Source organism: Heliconius melpomene, chromosome 17 (genome assembly GCF_056956725.1).
Source record: "Heliconius melpomene rosina isolate 202511_hmr_F chromosome 17, ASM5695672v1, whole genome shotgun sequence".
NCBI classification, from domain to species: Eukaryota; Metazoa; Arthropoda; class Insecta; order Lepidoptera; family Nymphalidae; genus Heliconius; species Heliconius melpomene.
Genome location: NC_140405.1, coordinates 14,810,252 through 14,836,353, shown reverse-complemented (window position 1 = coordinate 14,836,353; position 26,102 = coordinate 14,810,252). Strand labels below are relative to the sequence as shown.

At 33.2% G+C, this 26,102-nt stretch overlaps 1 protein-coding gene across 5 annotated transcripts; it reads right to left on the bottom strand.

Moving 5' to 3' along the window:
• Positions 1-280: 280 nt before the first annotated feature.
• LOC146530539 (uncharacterized) lies at positions 281-22,841 on the bottom strand. 5 transcript variants are annotated; one of them, XM_085199920.1, is made up of 5 exons: positions 22,049-22,800; positions 16,889-17,045; positions 15,805-15,894; positions 14,959-15,120; positions 281-2,431 (listed from the first exon to the last, which is right to left on the bottom strand). In XM_085199920.1, exons 1-5 carry the CDS (start codon positions 22,199-22,201, stop codon positions 642-644), a joined length of 2,352 nt encoding a protein of 783 aa, XP_085056046.1. In that variant the 5' UTR covers positions 22,202-22,800; the 3' UTR covers positions 281-641. The 5 variants fall into 5 exon arrangements, with proteins under 5 accessions (XP_085056046.1, XP_085056045.1, XP_085056044.1 ...); XM_085199919.1 differs by lacking the exon at positions 281-2,431 and adding an exon at positions 2,438-4,324 and having other exon boundaries at positions 22,049-22,828; XM_085199918.1 differs by lacking the exon at positions 281-2,431 and adding an exon at positions 4,344-6,374 and having other exon boundaries at positions 22,049-22,838.
• Positions 22,842-26,102: the final 3,261 nt, after the last annotated feature.

The following is a 26,102-nucleotide window of genomic DNA, read 5'->3' as shown; positions in this document are numbered from 1 at the left end:
TTTAAGTAACAGTTTACGCACCATTTCAGTTTTCTTATACTTGTCCTCCACTGTACACAATTTTGTACCTGCAAAAAAATGTGCGGTTTATATATTTCTATACTAAACGTCTCTCTTGCGAACTTCATTTATTCGTATTTCGTGATATATACACACATTTTGGCCTTTTACATTAGTAATATTATTTTAACTTATTATCATTTGCTATATTAGTAGAATCCATTTATTTGCATTAGGTTTTAATACGTAGTTAATTGGTGGTAGAAATAATGAGAAGAACTTTACTTTAAAATTATATTTATTTTATATTACTTACAAATACGAGGGATTAATCAGTTCGAGTATGTTCCTTATGTAAATACAATAATATTACATAAATTTATTATTTACAATAATTTTACGAAGCTTTATAAATTCTTAAAAATAATAGTATTAAGCAGTAATTACATATTTTTATTATCGAATATATACGCCTTAAAACCTATCATATAATGGCAAGTCTTAACCAAAATAAATCAATTTAAATTAAATGTAATTTATACCTAAGTTATCTGCAATAAAACATAAGTATACTTATAAATGAATTTGTTCTTATAAACATAATCAGTCTACATAAAACTATAATTAAGATTATCTACAGATTAAACATGGCCATATTTTTTATGCATTTCTGTGTGAGCGCTTAAATTACTGCGCCTCAAAAACGCTTTACCACATATCTCACAAGTGAACTTTCTTTCGCCTTTATGCTTTACCATATGAAGCCTTAATAGATAATTATCAAAAAACTTTTCATTACAAACTGTACAGGGCACATTTTTCTCTTTCAAGTGAGTCCTACGTATGTGGTCTTTCATAAAAGAATTTCGCGTGAACATTTTTCCACAGTACGAACATTTATGACCTATATCATGGACTTTAATTAGATGTTTTTGTTTATGATATTGTGATTGGAACCGCTCTGAACATTTCGTACATTGGAAATCTTTAGCGTTGTGAGATTTCGCTTTGTGTCGACCTAAGCACCATTGATTTTTATACTTTACGCCGCAAACGTCACACTCGCACGAACCGGTATGCGCATAAGTTATATGCACCTTTAAATTAGCCACGTTTTTGAAGCTACGACCACAAAAATCACAAATTCTGTTATTATTACTATGTTCAGAATTGATATGCCTTAGAAGGGACCCAAAATATCTAAAAACAGTAGAACATATTGGACAAGGAATATTATCTTTGACTATTTTAAATGATTCGAAACATCCGGTTGTTGCTTTATCGTATTCAGCTCCATGCTTAGTTATAAGATGGTCTATTAAAGAATCTATATTATCTATGGATTCAAAGCACACTCTACACGATAACGACGATATGTCGACTTTAACCGATATTCTTTCCCCTTTACAATTTTTCATACATTTTTGTTTCAGATCACAAGTTGGATGCGCTGCTATTACATGTTGTTTGAGGTCATCGAATTCCACATAACTTTTAGAACAGTAAAAGCAAGAATATTTCGTGAAGAACTTAAAAGGTACTGCAGTAGACATGTTCAGAACACACAATATATTTTTTCTTATTTGGTTAACATTCTTTTTCTTGTTAGGTTGTATTGTTTCTTCATCGAAGGCTTGTTTTACTTTTACATGACATCTTTTACTGCACTTTGTAATGTGCTGTTTAAGTCCTTGAGAAGTTTGACATTTTTTTGAGCAATACGGACAGTTATCCTCAGAATGATCACATTTTATATGTCTCCTTAAAAGAGTGTAGGACGGAAAGCGTAAATGACATATTTTGCATCTTCTAAAGTGAAAATTATTCTTATGTTTACTTAAAAGTGTGTAGGATTCAAAAAAATCTGGACACTCATCACAAGGGTATCCACCTTCTTGGTGATAGCGTCTCATATGAATGGCCAGATCTCGTTTTTTGTTGAATTTTTCACCACAATTATCACAAATAACGGTATTTTGGGGATGGACTATATTAGTATGTTGTATTAAGTAGCCAAAATAAGGAAATTCTTGACCACATATTCGACACCGACAATCTGAAAGCTGATACTCCTGTATAGGTATATCTATACTTCTATCGTATTCTAACTCGTGTTTATTTATCAAATGTTCTACAACTTCATCAATACTAGTTAAAGGCTGGTAACAAATTTCACATGCTATCTCTGAAACGTCTATCTTAATTTCTATATGACTTCCTTTAATAAGCTTCAAGGCATGATCACTTGTACTACAAAGACCGTGAGCTCTCGTATGTTTTCTGAACGATTGGTATTCATTATAATTTTGACCGCAATAAAAGCAAATATACCTCCCCCGCCATTTAAAAGGTATTATTGTTGTGTTGTTGAACAGTATTTGCAAGTTTTTTCGTCTGCGCTCAGAGGGGCAGACGTCGTACGGGACTTCATCTGTAAAGAAATTTTCTTGCTAAGAATCTTCGTTTTATGATTTTATTTATTCTTTCGTTAAGTTAGTTGTAAGTTAGTTCATTTTATATTATTGTAACATTATATGATTTTCAGATGACTTCGTATGCGAAGACATATGTCCCCTTAAATTTTTCTTCCATAAAAATTTTTTCCCGCATACATCACAGTGGTAGTTCCTCTCGCCGTAATGTTTGATCATATGTTGTTTTAGACTCTGTGTATTAAAGAATCGTTCATGGCATGCTGTACATTCGACATTTTTCTCTTTTAAATGAGTCCTACCTATGTGATTGTTAACTGCTGACTTCCCAGTGAATAATTTGTGACAATAAGAACATTCGTGTCCAGAACCATGTGTTTCTATTTTATGCCTTTGCATTTCGTAGGTAGATTTAAATCTTTCTTTACATTCGTGGCACTTCACTATTTTAGTGCCGTGTGCTCGACCTAAATGTGATTGCAAGTAATTATTTGTAAAAAATCGCATATCGCATTCCGAGCATTTAAAGCTGGCCAATTTATGATGACGAGTTATATGTGCGCGTAAATTGGGTGAATTTCGAAAAGCTAGTCCACAATGTACACATATATTTTTGTTATCAGAGTGACTTTTACCGACGTGGTACAATAATGTTCGAAAATAACGAAATACTTCCACGCAAACTGGACATGGGAAATTATCTTTTATTAATTTGTATGCCTGCAAGTTAACAGTAGCAGAACTATCACACTGTATTTTATGTTCAAAATTCAAATGATGTATCAATGTATTTAAATCTTGTAACTTTTGAAAACATATTTTGCAGGACAGTGTCGAAATGTCCACTTTTATTAAGCCATCTTGTCTATGGCGTAATTTCATAGATTTTAATTTTGTATCACATAACGGATGCTCTAATATTGTGTGTTCTTTGAGATCATCACACTCCTGAAAGTCTTTTGGGCAATAAAAACACCTAAATCTGCTCATAAAATATTTAAACGGCATCGCTGTAGACATGTTAAAAATACATGACATGTTATATCTAATTTGCTTCACTTTTGGACTTTTGTTTATGATTTGTATGTCGTGTGTGGGCATCTCAATGCTTTCTGTGCATTCTATTACGTGTTTTACAAAAGATTTCTTCACTGTAGTAGAATAGTAACAAAAACCACATGTATATTCTGTACTTACATGATCGTTTTCAATATGCTCTAAGCACTTATTAAATGACAAAAATGATTTTAAGCAAATGTTACACCTAGACGGATGCCAATTTCGTTTATGGTTTAAAAGATCAGAACTTGTTAGGAAGTTACAAGAACATTTCAAACAAATATACTCAGTTCTATGTTTAGTACGATTGTGAGTATCGAAATCTCTTTTTTTATTAAATTTTTGTTTACATTTGGGGCAAAATATGCTTTGACTAGGATGTCTAATGTTAACATGACTTATTAATTTACCTAAATAAGTAAATTTTTCATCGCACCAAAGGCATTTTAAATCGAATAACCGATACGGAATAATCGATAGTTTTACATTTTTATTATAAAGTAAATGATGTATTGTAACTAAGTGATTTACAATTGCTTCTAAGTCCGCAAAGGATTCTTTACACAGCTTACATAGTATATTAGACGTATCAACTTTCACTTCAACATCTGCCGCCTTTATTAACTGTAATGCTCGATCTTTTTCTGAACATTGTCCATGTTCTTCAGTGTGAACTACTAACTTCTCATATGTTTTTGGGGTTTCCCCACAGTAAAAGCACATGTATTTACCACGCCATTTAAATGGTAATATTGAGGTATTGTTAAATAATATTTTTAGATTTAACCTTCTTAATCTATTGGCACTATGTAACTTGGATGGGATGTTTTCATCTGAAAAGAAATTAATTCTTGTTTCAGACTTTGTTACGTTTGTATTTAAAGAAAAATTAAAATATTCTTATTTCTTTTCGAGCTTCATATAATTTTCATGATAAATATCTGACTTAAAATTATTCGAACTTTAATCGCCGATTATGTTCTGATTATGTTTTCCAAGTTTAGTATAGTTTAAGTTAGATGAAAAAACATTTCATAATATGTACATATATATTGTTTGATTATTTTTTTTATTAAATATATAGAGTATTATAATTATTTTTCAAATGTAAAGCCATATGACTTCTTAAATTTTTTTTCCATAAAAACTTTTTACCACAAACATCACAATGAAAGTTTCTCGCACCTTTGTGCTTAACCATATGAGTTTTTAAACATTGAATATCAAAGAAATTCTCATAGCAGATATGACACTCGACGTTTCTTTCTTTCAAGTGAATGCGTTTCACGTGATCTAACATAAAACAATTGGAGGTGAACAGTTTACCGCAGTATGCGCACTTATGTCCCGTACTGTGCATATTAATCATGTGCCTTTGCATTGTGTAGTTTGATGTGAATTTTTCTTTACACTTCGGACATTCAAACACTTTGACTGCGTGTAAGCGACCCAAATGCGTTTGCAAATACTTGTTCGAGGAAAATTCTTGGTCACATCGATTACATTTATACGTGCCCGTTGTTTTATGATGGTTGGAAATGTGTACTCTTAAATTTGGCAAATTTCGAAATGATTTTCCACAATGCATACAAATATTATTATTATCCGTATGGATTTGGCCCATATGCCTCAATAGCGTACTGAAGTGTGTATAAACTTCCTTACAAATCGGACAGGGATAATTATTTTTTATTAACTTGTAAGATTGCATATTACTGTCTATGGATCTATCGTAAAAAACTTTGTGCTCAGAAATCAAGTGATCAATTAAAGACTCTACATTAGATATTTTTTTATAACACATTTTACAAGAAAGCGTTGATATATCAATTTTAACACACCCTTCCTGTCTGTTTCGTAATCTCATGCATTTAAAATCAATATCACAAACGGGATGTTCTATTACTGTGTGTTCTTTAAGCTCTTCACAATCCGTGAAATTTTTTGGGCAGTAGAAACATCTAAATCTATTCATAAAATATTTAAAAGGTATAGCTGTAGACATGTTAAGTATGCAGGCAATATTATTTCTGATTTGAATTACAGCTGGTTTCTTGTCATCGTCATCGTCTATTATATAAATATCGTCTCCATTCATGCCGTGTTCTGTACATTTAGCGGCGTGTCTTAAAAATCCTAACTTTGTGTTCATAGATTTGAGACAGAAGCCACATTTGAGCGGTTCATTCGCGTGCTCTAATTTCATATGCTTTAATCTTTTCTTTTGACAAGAGAATTTCAGAAAACAAATGTTACAAACAGCAACATGCGATTTGCTTTTATGTTCCTGAAGAGCGGAGTGCGATATAAACATTTGGGAGCATTTTAAACATTTGTAGTTATTCTTATGTTTTAGTCTCATGTGAGCATCTAAATATGGTTTTCTGATAAATTTTTGATGACAAATTTGACAATCTAGACTTTGTATTGGATGTTTATGATTAGCGTGTGCAACTAATTCATTGACTTGATTAAACTTCTGATCGCATAAAAGACACTGTAAATCTATAAGACGGTATGTCATTATTGTAAGTTTGACGTCTTTGTCGTAACAAAATGAGTGTTTTATAATCAAATGAGATATTATTTCATCAAAAGTAGCAAAAGGTTCGTTGCATATTTCACAAACAATATTTGATATATCAACTTTTACTTCTGCGTCATCAGTTTTAACTAATCGTATAGCACGATCGTTTTCGAAGCACGGACCGTGGGCTTTAGTGTGTTTACGCAAATCAGCATATTCGGGCAATTCCTCTCCGCAATAAAAGCACCTACATTTCCCCCGGTACTTGAAAGGAATTATGGATGTGTTGTTGAACAAAATAAGAAGATTTCGCCGCCTCAATGTATTAGAATTAGGCACCTTTGATGGTATTATATCTGAAAATAAATTTTCCGGCTTGTAAAATGTACCCTTAAAGACGTATAAATGATCAATTAGCCTAAACATTTTATGACCATAAGAATGAGGGTACTTTTACACCGATTTAAATCTACTCTACGAAATTCAGCTATTTCGTTCATGTGAAGACATGTGACCACGTAAATTCTTCTTCCACAAGAACTTCTTGCCACAAACATCACAATGATAATTTCGTTCTCCCACGTGTTTTACCATGTGAACATTTAAAAGCGCTCTATCAAAGAATTTCTCACGACAAACAGTACACTCGACATTTTTCTCCTTTAAATGAAGACGTCTTACGTGATTTTTCATATGAGAATTGCGTGTGAACATTTTTCCACAATAAGGACATTTATGTCCAAAGCCATGCACGATAATTTGGTGTTTACGCATAAGATGCTGAGTGATAAATTTCTCTACGCATTGTGTGCACTTATATTTCTTTGTGCCATGTATATTAGCCCTGTGACGAGCAAGTTTTTCCAAATTCCAAAATTCCATGTTACAGTCGGGACATTTACAAGCTTTAGTTCTATGATAACGGGACATATGAGCGCGGTAATTAGGGTGGCCCCTAAATGTTAAGCCGCATTGAGCGCAAACAATATTGTTATCCGAATGAAACTCATTCATATGTTCTAAAAGTTTTTTAAAGTACCGAAACACCGCATGTGGGCAAATCGGACAAGGAATATTATCTTTTACAATCCTATAAGATTGCAGACAATGTACGGATTTATCGTAATTTATTTCGTGATTTAAAATTAGATGATTTATGAGGTCATTCAATTCAAGTGCACTTTCAAAACAAAGTTTGCACGTGAGATTTGAAATGTCTATTTTAACATTAACATCTCTACCTTTAATCATCTTCATAGCTTTACAATGTTCACTAAAATTTGGATGATCATTGACATTGTGATCTTTTAAATTATCAAAATCTGTGAAATCTTTTGAACAATAAAAACAGCGAAACTTATTTTTGAAGAATTTGAAAGGAATAGCAGTTGACATTTTAATAACGGACGCTATATTTTGCCTAATTTTTAATGTTCTAGTATTTCTTTCTTTTAATAACCGCGGTTCTTTTTTAACACCACAGTTAGTGAGATGTATTTTAAAACCTAACTTTGAAGTTAATATTTTTGAACATTTAGGGCAAGAAAAGTGGTATTTTGTCGAATTGTTTACAATTGGGCCTGAATCTAACTTACGCAGAACGTGTACTGAACTTTTGTTACTGTCATGTTTAATTTTTATGTGGATTTCCAATTGAGATAACTCTGTAAAACACTGACTACATTCCAAACATTGTAGTCTTTTTAAATTAAAATATTTAACAAAACTAATATCATCTTTCAAATTATGAACAGATGCTAAATGATTTATTAGGCCATTGTAATCCATGTTCGAATGTGATTGTATATCACAAATTTCGCAATTACTATCAGACACATCTACCTTTATTATTTTTGAATAAAAATTGTTGGAAACTTGTCTTATATCGAATAGTTCATGAGATTTTGTATGTTTTTTGAGATCATCATATTGACATACCGGTTTTGCACAAAAAAAACAAGCGAAACCGTTGTTTAATTCAAAAGGAATGATAGTGGTAGTGTTAAATAACGTTTGGAGACATTGACGCTGCGACGCCGTTAGTGCAGTAGAGCATTCGTCCGATTGCATTTTACAATCTGAAAACAAAATGCTATACTGTATGTTCGGATATTTGTCTTATATTCAGAATGATGGGGAACTTGTTTATGATACAATTATAAAAAAATTATAACACACTTTAGCAAGATTTTTTTATAATTAATATAATTATAAAAAATATATAGTGTTTTTATCAACACCACTTTAAATGAAGCCACAGTTTGAACTACTCTATAAAAGCCTAATACAATTATTATTATTTTATTTCAAACAAAATAAATAATAAAATTATCATTGTAAAATAAAACACCATTTTTTGTCACGAACGCCGCACGTATACATAAACCTATCAAAGGAAAGTCGTCGCACACGCCTCATTCTGAAAACGAGTCGTAGGTATTGGCGGCAAAGTTCAAAGTTGTTCAACGTTTAGTAGTATTTTTGTAGTAGTATGTGTTAACGTTATTGGTCTATATCCAGTGGCGTAGCTAGGGGGGTGCGAGCGGTGCGGTCGCACCGGGCATCAACAGGAAAAGGGCATCAAAGTCGACGATTAGTGTGTTTTTTCTTTGTTTTTTTAGACTTTATACCATTTTAAAGGGCATCAAGTCCTTTAAGCCGCACCGGGCATCAAAATAAAAGGGGCATCAAAATAGACGATCACTTTGTTTTTTTAGAACTCAACGTCGATGATTTCGTTTTTTTTTTTAGAAGTCAACATTGACGATCGCTTCGTTTTTTTTAGAAGTCAAGGTTGATGATTACGTTTTTCTTTTTCTTTTAGAAGTCATCAACAGGAAAGGGGCATCATGTCCCCCGAGCCGCACCGGGCAGCAAATACCCTAGCTACGCCACTGTATATATCTATGCGTAACTGCGTCTTTATCGTGAAATGAAAAAAAAATCCTACGTCTAAACTGTTGAGTATCTTGATTATTTTCTTTAAGGATGGTTTGAAATATTTTACCCTATATTATGTTTCCGTAAAAGGAGCGCTGACGCTTCCACCCTGTATATAAACTTGGATGGCGTAAGAAGTTCGCTTATGTAGATGTTATAAGTTTTTAATCTAACTACTAATGTATCGGTTATAATCACAGTCTTTTATAACTATTTTCAAGCGCTCAAGAAGTAAAAAAGCTAAAAAAAGTAAAAAAGTCTTTGGTAATGTAATTTAAATATAACATCTACGCCATAGATCAAATAAGTATACTTCGGATGCCACCTATATAGTATTGATGAGTTTACTATGCCGCGCCATATGCGTACGCAAACTTTTCCGCCAATAAAATCTTTCACCACAGATGTCACAGTGAAAATTCTTCTCGCCACTGTGTTTAACCATATGTCTCCTTAACAGAATGTTATTAAAGAATTTCATATTACAAATAGAACATTCCACATTCTTCTCCTTCAGATGCGTTCGTCTTATATGATCTCGCATAAAGGAGTTTCTAGTAAAAAGTTTGCCACAGTAGGAACATTTGTGGCCTGAGTCGTGTGCTTCGATCAAATGCTTCTGTCTTAGATACTGCGTGGCGAAGCTTTCCGGACACTTAGGACACTTAGCCGCCCTGACTCCATGTGCTTTCGCCATGTGCATATACAACCTCGACGGTATATTACATTCTGCTCCACATATATTACATTTAAATCTGCCGTCTCTATGATGTCTCCATATATGGACACGTAAGTTTTGATCTCTTCGGAACGTCTGACCGCAATATACACAGATAATATTATTATTAGTATGCTTATTATTCATATGTTTTAATAATGTTCCAAAGAAACGAAATACTTCAGTAGGGCAGTTCGGACACGCCATGTGATCTTTGATTAGTTTGTACGGTTGCAAACAAGTTGTTATTGATTTATCATAATTCGCACTGTGTTTTAATATGAGATGGTCCAAAAGAGTATCGAGATCAGTCATTGATTCAAAACAAATTTTACATGCTAGTGATGAAATATCGATTTTAACACAGGCGACGGATTCTCGACATTTTTTGATACATTTTTCCTTTACATCACATGTAGGATGCTCTAAAATTGTGTGTTCTCTCATAGAATCCGATTCTGGGAAATCCTTGGAACAGTAGAAGCAATTAAATTTGTTTTTATAGAAATTAAACGGTATCGCTGTGGACATATTTATAACTGTGACAATATTCTCACGAATTTGTTTGACGCTTGGTCTTTTAACGCCTTCATAGTCACAATCGAGGTCCATTACTTGGCACTCTTCTTTCTTAATTGCTATATTGAAAATGTCACCTTTGCATTTACGTAAATGCATTTTAAGGCCTTGTTTTGTGTGAAAATCTTTGAAACATATCTGACACTGGAGTGAACCATCATCAGGATGTTCTATTTCCATGTGTTTTTGTTTCAATACCGCAGAAGGTAACCGTAAATGGCAAATGCCGCATCTAGTAAGATGTCTGTTACTTCTATGTTTGCGCAGTATATTAAGAGAACTAAAGGTTTGTGGACAAATCTCACATCTATAACCACCCTCCCTGTGATAATTTTTAATATGAGAGAAGAGATCGCGCTTTTTATTAAACTTTTGGTTACATTTATCACATACTAAACAATTTTTCGGATGATTATTATTTACATGGGACACTAAATAGCCAAAATATGTAAATTTTTCATCACAAAGCAAACAACTTAAGTCCACCAGCCTATACTCTTCTATAGCCATATTCACTTCTCTATCGAACTCCAATTTATGCTTAAGAAGCAAATGAGTCACAATTTCATCGAAAATCGTAAATTCTTCATTACAAATTTCGCAGCTAAGCTTTGATATATCGATTTTAATTTCCATATTCTGTCCACCTTTGAGAACTTTCAACGAATGATCTTTGGTAGAACAATTACCGTGGGACTTAGTATGATCTCTAAGTTCCGAATATACTGAAATATCTTTACTGCAATAGAAGCAAAGATATTTGCCTCTCCATTTAAACGGTATAACCGTCGTATTGTTGAAGAGCAATTGAAGGTTTTTCCTTCTACGCATCGATGATGATTCGCTGCCTTTTAGTTTCCGAGGTTCTATATCTGAAAAAAAATTCTCAACTGTAAATGTACCCTTTACCATTAAGAAAAGAAAAATAAAAGAAAAACTATTTAAAACGTGATATAAAATGGTGTCTCACAAATATTACACGCAGGGTACATTTAAAGTTCGTTACATCACAGTACAGTTTTTTACAGTACAGTCGGTTAAAGTTGGGTGTAGTTATTATTTTGAATGCAATGTTTGGAAAAACACAACATTTTATTGAAAACTGATGCAGGTATGTTTCAATATTAAACTGTCATTTACAGAAAGTTTAGTCATGACTACATTACAGACAAAAATTAAAAAACAGTAATATTTGTAATCTTAGGACTTGAAAGATCATCACAGGTGTCGGTTTTTCCGATATTTTATTAAAAATACATGACAAAGTTTTTTTTTTCATATTTTTCTCATAACTGTCGCGACTTGGTCTATCACCTGTTTTCGGCTTATCGTTGATTTCTGGGACAGAAGATCAGTGTTTCCCAACGTTTTTTAGGCCATGCCCCTTACACCTTACCTTAACATTTCTAAAACTTTTATGCCCCATACATAATTTTTTACCTTTAAAAATTGTTTTGTTTCCTTAAGAAATATAAATGATAAGTTTAGGAAGAAATCACTACGAAATTGTTATCAAAATATCGTAAGTAAAATTTTAAAACATAGGTACCTATATTAAAAAAAATCTAAAATTCAAAATAATTTTAATATTGATTTTATTTTATATTCATTTAGTATATTCATTTTATTTTATATGTATTTCGTCCGAAGTTTACTTGACGACTCTAACTACCCAGTTGATATTTTAGTAACGTCAAATGAAAGTATATGTGTATTATAAATTATATATATTTTTAAGAATTTGCCTTTTTTGTTAAATTTGTCACCGATATTTAGCATTGCATTTAAATAACCTAAAACGAAAGGGTTAAAGTCGTGTCGAGTCCATTTTTTAATTGCCCTCCTTAATTATCAAATTGCCCACCGGTGGGGCGTGGGCCCCACGTTGGGAAACACTGCTGTAGATGATAATTAGACACTCGATTCCTTTGCCTATGCGCTTGGATAATTACTAAAAGACGCGCACTACTATCTTTCCTTCGTTTAAGAGTGTTAAAAATAAAATATAATAGTCTCAAAAACTGGCTCCAAAATGCAGTACCGACGAGTACCAAATGATTTATTGGGCATCAGTATGATGCACTTTAATATGCAATTTCAATGTATAATTTCTTACGAACGCCTGATCACAGAATGAGCAAACAAAACGCCTATCATCACTGTGTATCCTCATATGATCACGCAACGTTTGCTTCCTCGCATACGACTTTTTACACACTTCACACTGATAAATCCTTTCACCTACATGCTTTATCATATGTTTTTGTACGTGGGTACGAGAAAAAAACTTTTGATGGCAAATAGTACATGCGAAATTCTTCTCCCTAACATGCACTTCCTTCAAATGAGCGACCATTTTACTTAAAATGTGAAAAATTTTACCGCAAACGGGACAATTTATTAAAGATATTTCTAAATTGTGAATGTCGTGATGATGGCGTTTACGCAATGTGTAATTTTGGAAGGTATCTGGACAAAAAAGGCACTTAACTGTGGATTTTTTATTATGAATTTTTATTTCGTGATTGTTCTTTTGTGTTAAGGAGACGAAGATTTCTGAACATAATTGACATTTAAACCGAGAGGCGTGGCAGAGTGAATGGCACCTTAATCTATCCTGGCTCAAAAATGACTTTCCGCACAATTCACACACATAATGACCGAAATGTTCATTCATGTGCTGATTCAAATTAATAAAATACTCAAATTCCTTTACGCATATAGCACATTTATATTTATCATCTTGAAACTTGTATGGGATCACACCATAATCAGCGTCCGTAAAAGTTTTATCATGTTGATTCTTTAAATGATCTACAAAGTCGTTTATTTCATCGAAATTTCTGTTGCAAATCCGACATTTTGCTGTCGAAATGTCAATTTTAACTTTTTCGTCTCCTTTTAAGTATAAAACGGCAGATTTAATACTAGAATCTTTATGATCAACCTTTGTGTGTTCTTTTAATGGCTCTAAAGTTTTAGACGTTTTGTGGCAAAAGAAGCAAAGATAGTTATGTCTGTGCCATTTAAATGGAACAACTGTAGAAGTTTCTAGAATGATTATAGCGTTTCTTTTCATAAGACGATTTCGTTTCGTCGTGGACATCGAGGACTTACTCACGGCCTCTGGCGCCAGCTTTGGGCGTTTATCACCTAAAAATTTAAATTCAATCAATATTTGCTTTGTATCTTCTTATTTCACTCGGTTTCTTTTTATTCCGATATACAAGCCGATTTTAGATGCCATACAAGCTGTATTCTTCTCAAATTTCAATTAATCGGTCAATAATACTACATAATCTAATTGTTTGACTATTTTTATTGATATTTAGCAAAATAATGAATTAGGAACTTAGAATAAGCAAAATACATTAAATTCATAAAAAAATTGTTTGTTAAAGTTTGGATGGAGGCAATATCTAAAAGGAGGACTATTTAATTTCAATAATGCTGATTTATTGATACTACTTTCACATGTGGATTTAGAAGTAGATTTATTAAGAATGTTTGCTTCATTTATTTGTTTATTTTCTTTTTATTATAATTTTAATTAAAAAGAGGCTTAATATGTTATTTACTATTGTTGGTTTAATGCTTATTATACAACATTATCCTTTATTTTATTTTCATAAATAATTCAACCAATGTCAAGTGCATAATAATATTTTTACTTAAATTCAGTTGTTATTAGAATATAAATATATTTTCTTACAGTGATTATCTAACTGGTGTACTAGAGACTGTCTAGTGATAATAATTATTAGAGGGTTAATATTTAGCAACATAAACAAAATGTCAAATGATGTACAGACATCTTCCTGTTGTCTATAGGAAATGTCATTGGAATTGAAATATGTTCTATAAAAAAAGTTTTACTGAATGTTAACAATCAATACCTTAAGTAGGTATTAAAAAAAATAAAAAAAACAACAGAAGAATTCGTAAATAAATTTTAAATTAAAAGTATCTGTGATAAAGTATTTTTTTAAATAGTCCAAAAAAATACAAAAATTTTGACTACAGATTATTATTGACATGAATGTATGAAGGTATTACAATTTTATTTAAATATTGTTAACAATTTTAAGCATTAATATTTGTAAGAGTGCATAATATATAAGACCAGTTGCTTATTTGCGCCCTTAGGGGTAAATTCTAAAAAACCATGAAACACGTGTTCAATAAAATATTTTTAAAAGTCTAAATTTAAAATTTTATAAAAATCGGTGCTGATTTTAAAACCATACAAACATACAAACTTTGAATTCTTATTTCATTCCTTTAGGGCAAAAATTTTTCAAAATCCCTTCTTAGTGAATGTCTAAATTACGAAACTAATCATCTGTTCAAATTTCACGTTTCTATGCACAGCGGTTACGGCTGTGCGTGCGTCTTATTACCTCAGACAGTGGGAGCATGCCCTTTTATATATATAGATTATACATCTTTAAAATGCATTTTTTTAAAAATCCATTGATATTTAAAATTATATTAGAATTTTACATTGTAAAAAGGTTTTTTTTATTTTTATTCTGTTTCTTAAAAATTATATATCTTGATCCTGTTTTTAAGAAAACTATATTTTTTTATTATTTTTCCTCATTTTTTTATTATTTTTCCTCATTTTTTTATTACCTCACTATTTTTATCACCTTCACTCATTCAAATCTTCAATTATAAATAAAAAAAAAACAAATACATACCTCTAACAATTTTAGACTTAGGTTTGTCCTCAGTTTTAGTTTTTTTCTTTTCCGGCTTGACTGCATTTTTACGGGGTCTTCCCTTTTTGCTTTTAATGGGTAAAGTCTCTACCGTTATATCTTCAGATATACTTGGTTCCGTCATATCATTGCCTGGCCTATCTAAAAAATACAAAGAAATATTATTTTGAATACTAAATAGTATTTTTAATTTAATTTTCCCACATAGCAGGATAGGCATCTAATGTTAAAACACTATACACACGTTATATCCAATCTCTGAGATAGACATTTCGTGTTGAATGCCACTTTCAGGTATATTGATGATAATTTATTCCTCCGAGTGAGAATCGAACCAAAGACCGTCGCGTACAGTGAGACGCTATGACGCTACTTCGCGACGGCCTTAAATAAAATTATAGACAGAAACAGATATGAAAATGTACATTAATATTACATTTATATCGAATTTCTTTGTCAGAAGTTAGAGAGACAATAACCAGAACTAAGATTGAACACAATTGATTAACCATAATTTATTGCTCGTTAAGTGTGAATTCAGTCATAATCGTAGGAATAGGAGGGACTGGGTGGTCCGTGCCCACCCTAGAATAGTCTTGGACCCACCCCAGAAATTTCACCAACAAAAAAATTGCACTGAGAAAAAAACATTTACACAAACATATGGCCCCCTCCAGAAAATATTTCTAGGTACGCCCAGGGGCCAAATACATTATTTAACGCCAAACGAAATACTAATGATTTTTCTAATTTTATCTATTATTATTATAAATAACAAAACTTTAAAATAAAATATAATTATTTAAAAAAAAATTAAAAGCCAACCATCATAATCAATATCGTCCTCAAGAAATTCTACTTCTGTGTCCATACCAGATTGTACCTCAGCTTTCATTTCATCTTGATATGCTATCACTGAAAATAACAATTGATTACTAATTACTATCTTTTTATCCGACTGTGTGACGCAGAGGAGGATAATGTGTTTATTAGTCTATGTATGTTGGTAACTGATTGTATTTGTTTAAGCTTTCAAAGGTAGACAGAGAAAACCCGGAAACCAAGTGTTAAAACACTCCATTACCATTAGGACACTTCCGATCCTCAGTTACATCCCATTCCATCTAGAGTAGCAGAATTCAGCCCTGTGCGTTTGCCTTGGTGAAGAAATGAAAATATTAATAAATAATAATTCATACCCTTTTGCCCATGCACCATGACGATCTCAAAATTCACCACAGAAACAACCTAACACCATATACATAATATGCGAAAATAAAAACATTCAATAAAAGTACCTACACGAAAAATATTCTTTCATCATATTTCCATTTTCAATTTAAGTCACTGTTCAGAATATAATATAACAATTTACAGCTGTTTACATTCATTTATTCTCAAATATTTTTATACTTATATCAGTTACTTATTTCAGTTCAGTTCAGTTCTTAACTTATGGCGTTTCCAGCGTGCCAGTTGACGCGCCCGGGGTAAAATACATTTATACAATACAATACCGGGGCAATTTCATATGTATGTTTAAATAGTTTTGGCGCCCCTTTATGAGCGGCGCCTAGGGCAGGATGACCCCACGCAATGCACTTGCATCCGACATAGATCTTAGGCCGGCGAGTTACGTGGCCAAACCATATTAGGCGACGCTCTCTGGAGCTTATCCACTAAAAAGTCCCAAGAATACCTTGAAAGAATGCGGTCAGACCGCATATCCACCTCAGCATCTTCATTTCCGCGACGTGAAGCTCTTGAGTGTGCTGAGATAGTACTGGCCAACATTCTGTGCCGTATAAAAGAACCGTACAGATAATGTTCTTGTATATCAGCCCCTTAAGCTTTGTTCAGAAAGCAGAATGGAGCAGTCTTTACACTAAGTTTAAGCTAAAAAACTAACCTTTTGACTTAAATTCACCCCTGCCAAGCATATCAATGAACTTCTTTTCAGATTCCAGCACTTGCTTTTTAAAGTTGCAGGCATCTCGGAGACGAGTTATGCAGACTTCACAGATAAAACGGTTTGGACCATTTGGCCCTTCTATGTGTTGTGATATCTGTAAGAATTTCTGATAATGTATTTTTTTTAGATTGATAAATCTCCCACATATACCGAGCGAAGGAGACATTGTATACTAGCAGTACCTAACACTTCACTACTTACCATTTATCATTTTCCCGAGAGGGTATTACAACATAATCGAAACGGAATTTGATTCATTAGATAAATTTTACAAATTATAAATAGAAAAATATTTAAAAAACAAAAACCCCCAACTGCATGATATAAGAAGAAAAAAACAAGCCCAATAGTTTATTAGGATCAACAGTCGGAAACCTCTTTAAATTATGCAGGGTTCCTGGTAAAGATTTAATTAATTGAAGAATTACTTATAGATCCCGATTGTTAATCCTAATAAACTATTGGGCTTGTTTTTTTCTTTTTAGTTTTATGCAGTCAGGGTTTTTATTTGTAATAATATTTTTTTACTTTCACTCTTGTTAGGATTCATTAGGATTATTAGGGTATGTAAATATTTGATCCCTTTTTTCTTTTCCGGTCATGCCGCATTGGAACTCCACTGGTTTCAGAAAGTAAAAGAGCAAAGTCTATATTTTTCAACTTTCTCATTTTATTATTTTTATTACTATTACGGTAATGATAATCATGATATACATTTTTGAAATCTATAATATACATTTGAGTTAATGAATTTGATACCCATATTGTGGTATTTGAAAACAACATTCTTTTGACCAGTGATCGTTCGATTTTCGCTAAGAGGTGCAAAGTGCTAACGCAGCACAACATAGTCGTCGAGGCGGCCGGACGGAGACGATGACCTAGATAATTATTGCTCAAACGACAAATCATATTGTTAAGGCGAAGTTATTACTAGCCTACACCTAACCTAAACCTAAACAATGAGTACACCTTCGAAAGATCGAATAATCCTAACAACGGAATTGGAACATAAGCTATATACCCGACTTAAAGAATTTCAATGTCACCACCGAGAGGAAAAAGAAGAGCGAATAAAACTGCAAGATCTAGTAGAAGATCTCAAAAAACAAATAGAAATTCTACAGCAACAGCTACAATGTGTTGCAGAAAAACCAATGCAAGTTCCATCAACATCAAATATGGATACTGCGCCACAACATACCGAATATGAGACTGATGAAGAAGAACTTGTGAGAGAAACGGAGTGGATTAGGGTAAAGACTAGAAAAAAAAGAAAATTGAACGCGTCACCTGAGCTATCACCCAAAAATAAAATAAAAGAAAATGTCAGAAAAATCGCCTCACCACCTCCTATCATAGTAGACGGCGTGGAAAATTACCAAAATTTTTATGACTTTCTGTCTATAGAACACACCGCTGGCACCTTCACTGTGAAGATGTTGAATGGCGGAAGTGTCAAAATAAATGCTTGCGATGGTGAAATGTATCGCTCCATTACAAAGACGCTGACAGAGAATAATTGTCTCTGGCACTCTTATGAAAATAAGCAGGAAAGACCTATTAGAGTAATAGTAAAGAAATTACCCTCTACCTGCAAGCCTGATAGAATTGTTGAAGATCTTAAAATTAAAGGTTTCAAAATACAGGATGCAGTAAACAAATTGAGCTGGAAAACTAAGGAGCCGCTCAACATGTTCACTCTTACTTTCAGCAATGAAGAAGAAATTAAAAGGATCTATGAAATAAAATATATCCTAGGTTGCACTATTGAAATACAACCCCTCCGATCTACAAAACTGATTCTCCAGTGTAAAAGATGCCAGGTTTATGGACATACACAAAAGTACTGTGCCAAAGAGCCTAGATGCGTCAAGTGTACTGGTAAGCATTTTACCAAAGACTGTACAAAACCATCTACAGAAAACCCCAAATTTGTACACTGCGGTGAACCACACCCTGCTAATTACAGAGACTGCATGATCGCCAAAGAAATGCAAAAAATGCGTAATAAAACACTAAAAAAGTCTTCACCTGTGCAACAACAGCAAGAGTCGAAAGCAAGAGAGCTTATTACAAACAAAGCAAATAGCATAACGACCGGTTTAAATAAAAAATTGTCTTTTGCCCAAGCTACTAGAGGAAAACCCATAGTAATACAGAGTGAAGACGAACAAAACAACCCAAAAGAGCACAAACTGGATGAAATCTTGAAGCTCATGATCAACTTCGATGAGCGTTTAAAAGAGATCGAAAATAGCACTAAGCTAGCAGCAATACCCAGACACAAAAAATGATTAGAAAACTTAAAATCATGGCTTGGAACTGCAATGGACTATTAAACCAACAAAACGAACTGCAAGTAGTCCTAGATGTAGAAAATATAGACCTGTGTCGAGACACAGGTCTATATTTTCTAAAAAAATTGGTAAAATGTGTTTCTGATACGAGTATCAGAAACACATTTTACCAAACAATCTTACATACATTTTAGAGGTTACAAACTCTACCATGCACTACACCCAGATAATAAAAGTAGAGGTGGCAGTGCAGTTCTCGTAAGGGACCGTATCAAACATCAGGAAATAAATAAATGTGAAGAACCAGACATCCAATCTGTGGCAATTCAAATAGAGACAAAACGATATTCAATCACGGTAGCAGCAATTTACTGTCCACCAAGACACGTCAGACACGAAAACCAAAAGAGAAAAGTACGTGGCCTTTCTTCAAACTTTAGGAGATAGGTTCGTACTTGGCGGTGATTTTAATGCCAAAAATACATACTGGGGCTCCAGACTAAGTAATACAAAAGGAAGAGAGCTAATGAGTGCAGTAAGTGAAGAGAAATGTGACGTAACCTCAACAGGATCTCCTACTTACTGGCCCACTGACCCGAACAAAGTTACTGACTTGATCGATTTTTTGTTTTTAAAAAAAAATCGCCAAATTACCTACGAATTGAACAAAGCTATGATATGAGCTCAGATCACTCTGCAATATATTTAGAAATAAATGAAAATAATTTACACTTGGATAAAACTTCAACACTAACGAACAAGCACACAGATTGGGAGATCTTCAGAATCAACTTGGGCAGCAAAATAAACCTAAAAATAGCGCTGAAGACTCCAGAAGAACTAAATATGGAAGTCGATAACTTTGTTAAGATTACACAGAAGTGTGCATGGGAAAGTACACCGTATATTAAAAAGAGACAAGTGAAAAATTCCTATCCTAGAGAAATCACAATGCTTATTCAGGAAAAGCGCCATCAGCGTAAGGTATGGCATCAATCTAGATCCCCGAGAGATAAGAACAAATTGAATTATCTCACAAAAAAACTAAAACGGCAAATACAAAGATTCAACAGTGATTCTCAAGCCAATCCTGGAGAGTAAGAAACTCATTCCAGATCATCAATTTGGTTTCAGAGAACAACACTCAACCATTGATCAAGTTCATAGAATATCAAACCTCATTGAGAAAACATTGGAAAATAAAGAAGTCAGTACTACTATCTTTCTTGACGTTGCACAAGCTTTTGATAAAGTATAGCATGAAGGTTTATTATTGAAACTAAAAAGAGTGTTGCCCATTGAATATGTAGATTTAATTAAATCATACTTATTAAATAGGGTGTTTAGAATAAGACAACAAAATTATTTTTCTGACATCAAAGAAATCAAAGCAGGGGTACCACAAGGAAGTGTGTTGGGTCCGGTTCTCTACCTACTATATACCTATGATATTCCTCAGCTAGAAAATAATACTATCGCAACTTTTGCCGATTACACTGCCATAATGGCAGTAGGAAAAACTCATGCAGAAGCAGCCAAAAAAGTTCAAGAAGCTATGAACAAAATTCACAATTGGACAAAACATTGGAAAATTAAATTAAATAAAACAAAGTCGGTTCATATTAACTTCACTAACAAAAGAGATGAATATCACCCCATATTCATTAATGACCAAATAATACCATATCAAAATACAGCAAAGTACTTGGGCATGACGCTGGATGCTAAACTACGCTGGAAAGCTCATGTTAAAAAGAAAAAAGAGGAGTTAGAAATGCGATACAATAGGATGTACTGGCTGCTTGGAAGAAATTCTACTCTAGCATGGGATACATCTGTGGGGCTGTACCAAAAAAAGTAACATAGATATCATACAGCGATTCCAGAATAAAGTACTTAGAGTAATAGTGCTCCTTGGTATATTCGAAACGACGACCTCCACAGGGACCTCAATATAGAGTTCGTTGATAAAGTCATTAAGAAATATGCAGAAGCTCACGAACACAGACTTCATCATCATGTAAATGTCGAGGCAATCCAGCTCCTCGACAACACGGACATAGTGAGAAGACTCAAAAGAATTAAACCTTTCGAGTTAGTGTAGTGCATAACAGTTCAGTGGTGAAAGTGTAATCGTAAATATAAAGAACACATTAACTAAGTGTCTTCCCCTTAAATAGAGACAATAAGAAAAGTGCCGATGGACACAATCTTAGCATAGTATTGTTTATTATAAAAGTAGGTTAAAATTAAATTACTCATTAGTCAACGTAATGGCTAGATCGTAATATAACATTATTAGTGTAAGTAAGTTTGTATACGCTAATAATAAATATAAAAAAAAAAAAAAAAAAAAATTATCACTAAGTCCAATGGAGTCCCACAGCCATTATTATTTTTATTTAACATCACCTTTAAGAACACTTGGGCTGCTAAGACGAATCTAAAGATACCTCAATTATATAAATTCGTTCAACGGTTCTGGAGATATGAGGTAAGAATAATACATACAGACATCAAGATGCGCGCGAAAAACATTATCCTTAGCATTAGCAGTGGGAAATAATATATTGCACAAAAGATTTTTGAACATAAATTGTATGATTTTGTATTTACTTACATTGCAATAGGCAATATATAAATATAAAAAGTTTAACAGATAAATTAAATAAATTCCTATAACATTACATTGTTTTTTATTATGTAAACAAAATAGAAATATATGTTACCTTGCATATTACATAAACCTAAATGAAATAATAATTATATAAAAAGGATGGTAAGTAATACTACTTACACTAATGTCAAAACATTCTAACAGCATATCGGCGTAAATTTCGGCCTCTTCCATCCAAACGTACTCAGTACCCAAGTCTTTGTAACAACCTTCGGATAGACAGCACCGGCATAACCCCGGGCTCTCCTTTACCACAATTTCATCAAACTCCATGTTTACTTTGTATATTTAGAGCATTCTTAACAAATTGAAATACATTTAATTGATGTTTGAAAACGCAATGATGACTAACAAGGCTCAGCATCGATTTCGCTTAATAAGATTCGCCATTTTATTTGGTTCGGTGTAATACAATACTGCCAACTGTACCAATTGTAAAATTGCCCTACGCTGACAGGGACGCGCGGCGAGGCGCGCTGCCGCGCGGCTCTCCTATTCACGTGACGGCGGCTTGTACCCGGCATTCTAGTGTATACATTCATCGCGAATGAACACGGAGGAGGCTATTTGCTTGAGTTTTATACCGCAAACTAGGACGTCGTCATCGAAAGCAATGACGATACTGGGTTCACCCTATTTTGAGTTAAACATCTTCTTAAGCTTGCTTGTCTTTACATTCCAGACTTAAGACTTTGACTTTTTTATGCTTGCGTTGTAAAGTGCTGTAAGATATTGCATTTCACAAAAAGAAACAGTGATAGTAACATTAAGGTTCGGTTAATTTTCATAGCTCCATGCGTCCCTCCGCCTCAAACCGCGCGATTCAACTGAACAGGTCTATACAGAATAGTAGATCTTGTCTCAAGATCTTGCGCGTGGTACACGGCGGTGCGCGCGAACCCGCGCGGACAAACAACATTGATTTGTTACAATCTCAAGCCGCACGCCGGGCCTACCGCGCGGCCTTGTGAACATAGGGTTATTATAAGCCTGGCCAAACACGTACAATAATATTGTCAATAAAGTACGTATTGTCAATAATATTTTCATGTGCCCACACGCGGCAATATTTTAATTGAATAAAAGACTTCAAGGGAGGCAGACGCTTATGCTTTTTTCCTCATCCAGTCTTTGATAAAAAAAACTGAAGCAATGGCTTTCTATGGGTCATACACAAATCGCGACCTAAATGTGTACGAAAAAAAAAGTGAAATATTTGTTCAAAATCACTCTCATTTAATTCTTATAGATAAACCTAATACAGGAAAAAAATGAGATCAGATCATTATTCGTTTTCGAGAAAGATATTCGATGCATAATTTTTTTGATGACCACAGAACGGACACAGTTCTACAGAAAAGTATAAAATATTAGTGCTACATGTATTTGATTGGTTTCCTACTTCTAATAATAATCGTATTGGTTAATAACGACCTTGATTACGATATGACATCAATATTGTCACGAAAAAATTTAAAAAATCTAGTAAATGTCAGATTCATACAGCAGATTCCTTCAGTCTTAAAAATGTAAGGTAATAAATAGAAAAAAATATATAATTTCTTACAAGTACTGAGTAGCAAGTATATTAATCCATGTTTTCTTATCATTATTTGTTTGTTCATAATAGTTTCAGTTATTTTCTGCATAACTCAACGGAACTAAACTTAAAATCTTTGTTTAAACAATGAATAAATTTATAAATAATGTTAACGTAACGATAATGATACTGTAACAAATACTAGCCTCTTAAAACAATAAGAAAGAGTCCTAATCCAACTAAACAATATCTATTCATTTTCATTCATTCATTCATTGATAAAATTAAGTTTTCTCATTTTCAAAAAACTCTTTGTGTCTTAATCAGATCTTTAAGTAAGGGATCATGTCTCAAATTTGTAGAAATAGAACAGATAGATGTTGTCGTAAGTTGTAGCGACTGATAATCAACGAGTAGTAAAGAAAGACCCAAGTGTTTAACAAAGATGTATTTTTAATCCACCAAAACGGATTGGTTGAACTTTTGATCCATATTTACAACAATAATTTTCAGAGAATAATAATAATAATAAATCCGCAGGGCAGCTTGTGGCGAGCTGTTGGGGAGTGGCGTCCCCGTGGACCTGAGTCCTTCGGAGATGAATTGTAATCTATCCCCCGCCTCTGGCTTTCCTTTATTGGCCGACAGAGTGGAGCACAAGAGCTATATGCTCGAAAGGGTGGAAGTGCTCAAACGTAATGCGTAATAACGGGGAATCCCGCTCACGAGCTCCTCGTGATGGTGAGCTCTGCTGCTGCTTCTCTCTACACCCTTAGCCGACCACCCCGATGTTGCGCCCGAAGCATTATGCCGCTTTGTGGGGGCCCATCTAGTGGGAGGCGAGTCACCGTCCACCAACCATTCAATTTGAGATTATTGTAAAGGCGGACGTCCAGTAGTCTCATCCAATAGCCAGTCCATTCAAATTCCATTCCATAGTCCTAGTTTAGATTTCCATATTTTCCATAGTTCCTACGCATTAACCGGCGACCATCTCTGGGCTATAACCTGTGGTTGCCCAGCGATGGATCCCGGCTGATTCGTCACAGTAAAACATTTGTATATTCTCTTAAGGACCTCTACGTGTTGGACCTGTGTCCCCACGCAAGCCTTCCAAAGGACCGGGTTCTTTTGAACCCGTGAATCTTAAAAGAGAAACATAATAAAAATAATAATAATATTTATTAAATTAATATTTTATACATAACAATAGCAACTTTAATCGGTAATAACTGCAGAAGTATAAACTGTGTCGCAGTTATTAGCTCCCGCCTCGCAGCCGGTGAAGCTAATATGTAAATCATCTGCTGGTGATGATGATCAATGTCGATCAATGTTTTGTTTTATAGATATAATGGCACATTATTAGTTAATAATAGCATCTTGTTTAGCTCTACTTGTCTCACGTCTTCGTTTTTTCTTCTCTTCATTGCTTTAGTGCACCCCAGATCTATTTGAATAGGGTAATGTGGCTTGAACAATGTAAAAAAGCTAGCTAAGCTAAGATTTCGTTATTTAAGGTAATAACTTAAACCACTTGACACTTGTAAAATGCTATATGTTTAGTATAATCTGAAACATTAGTCTACATTTAATTTTACAAGATATATACGATATATTGATTTTATTTTGGTCATTATAAAATAGCAAAGAAGCTGTTAGTTTAGTTTTACAAGCGCAAGCATACACAAATAAACAAAAAATATATTTTGACATTACAACATATATTTTTATTATTAATAGTATTTTATGTGGACATACATCTTTCCTGTGCACATTTAGAGTAACAGAAAATATGTCAACAGAAAAGATTTTCCAATCGAAAATCAGCAATGGTCTTTAGTTTTCAAGGATAGAGAAATGGCAAGTGAGATTTCAAAAATACTCCTTTAAAGCCATTGTGTCTATATAATTACAAATATAAGTAGCACATATTTACCAAAATACACAAAAAATAGGAAAGATGCATTGATCTTTTACAAAATGAATAAAATACACGATTCTTTTTATTGGAATATAAAAATACATATCCGTCTTGCGTAATGGGTGTAAACAAATTATAGCTGTCTAATATTACCAAATTAAAAGATATTACATTTAAGGTAACTTTAGTAGAAATTTTTTAAATGCAGATTTTTTGGATCACAGAAAAGAGTAGTTTATTAGAAATTATAGTAAAAAAGGCTGAAGCACATTTTGGAAATTATCATTAAAAAATCAACTTAAGTATATTCTACGTTGAAAATATGTGTGATTTCGATGACACGGGCGTAATAACTTAAATTACAAATTTTTTAAACTATGAACTACGAATCTGAACAGCCCACAGAAGGAGACAAATGATGGAATTTGAATTTCTTTCTTTACATTTTTTTTTAATTTCGATGTGTAGACTATCCACTTATCATAAGGGGGTAGGCATAGTTAAATTTAGAATTAAAAATCGTTCTATTTTCTTTTATTTGTTATAGCTATTGTAATATAACACTCATATGAGTATGACCCCTATACAATTTAGATGTCACGTTATATGGGGAACACACGAAAGAGATTGTACTAAAAGATTATATTACATAATAGGAGAATGTATGTTTGTAAATTTCATAATTTATTTTAATATTAGAAAGAAGTCAC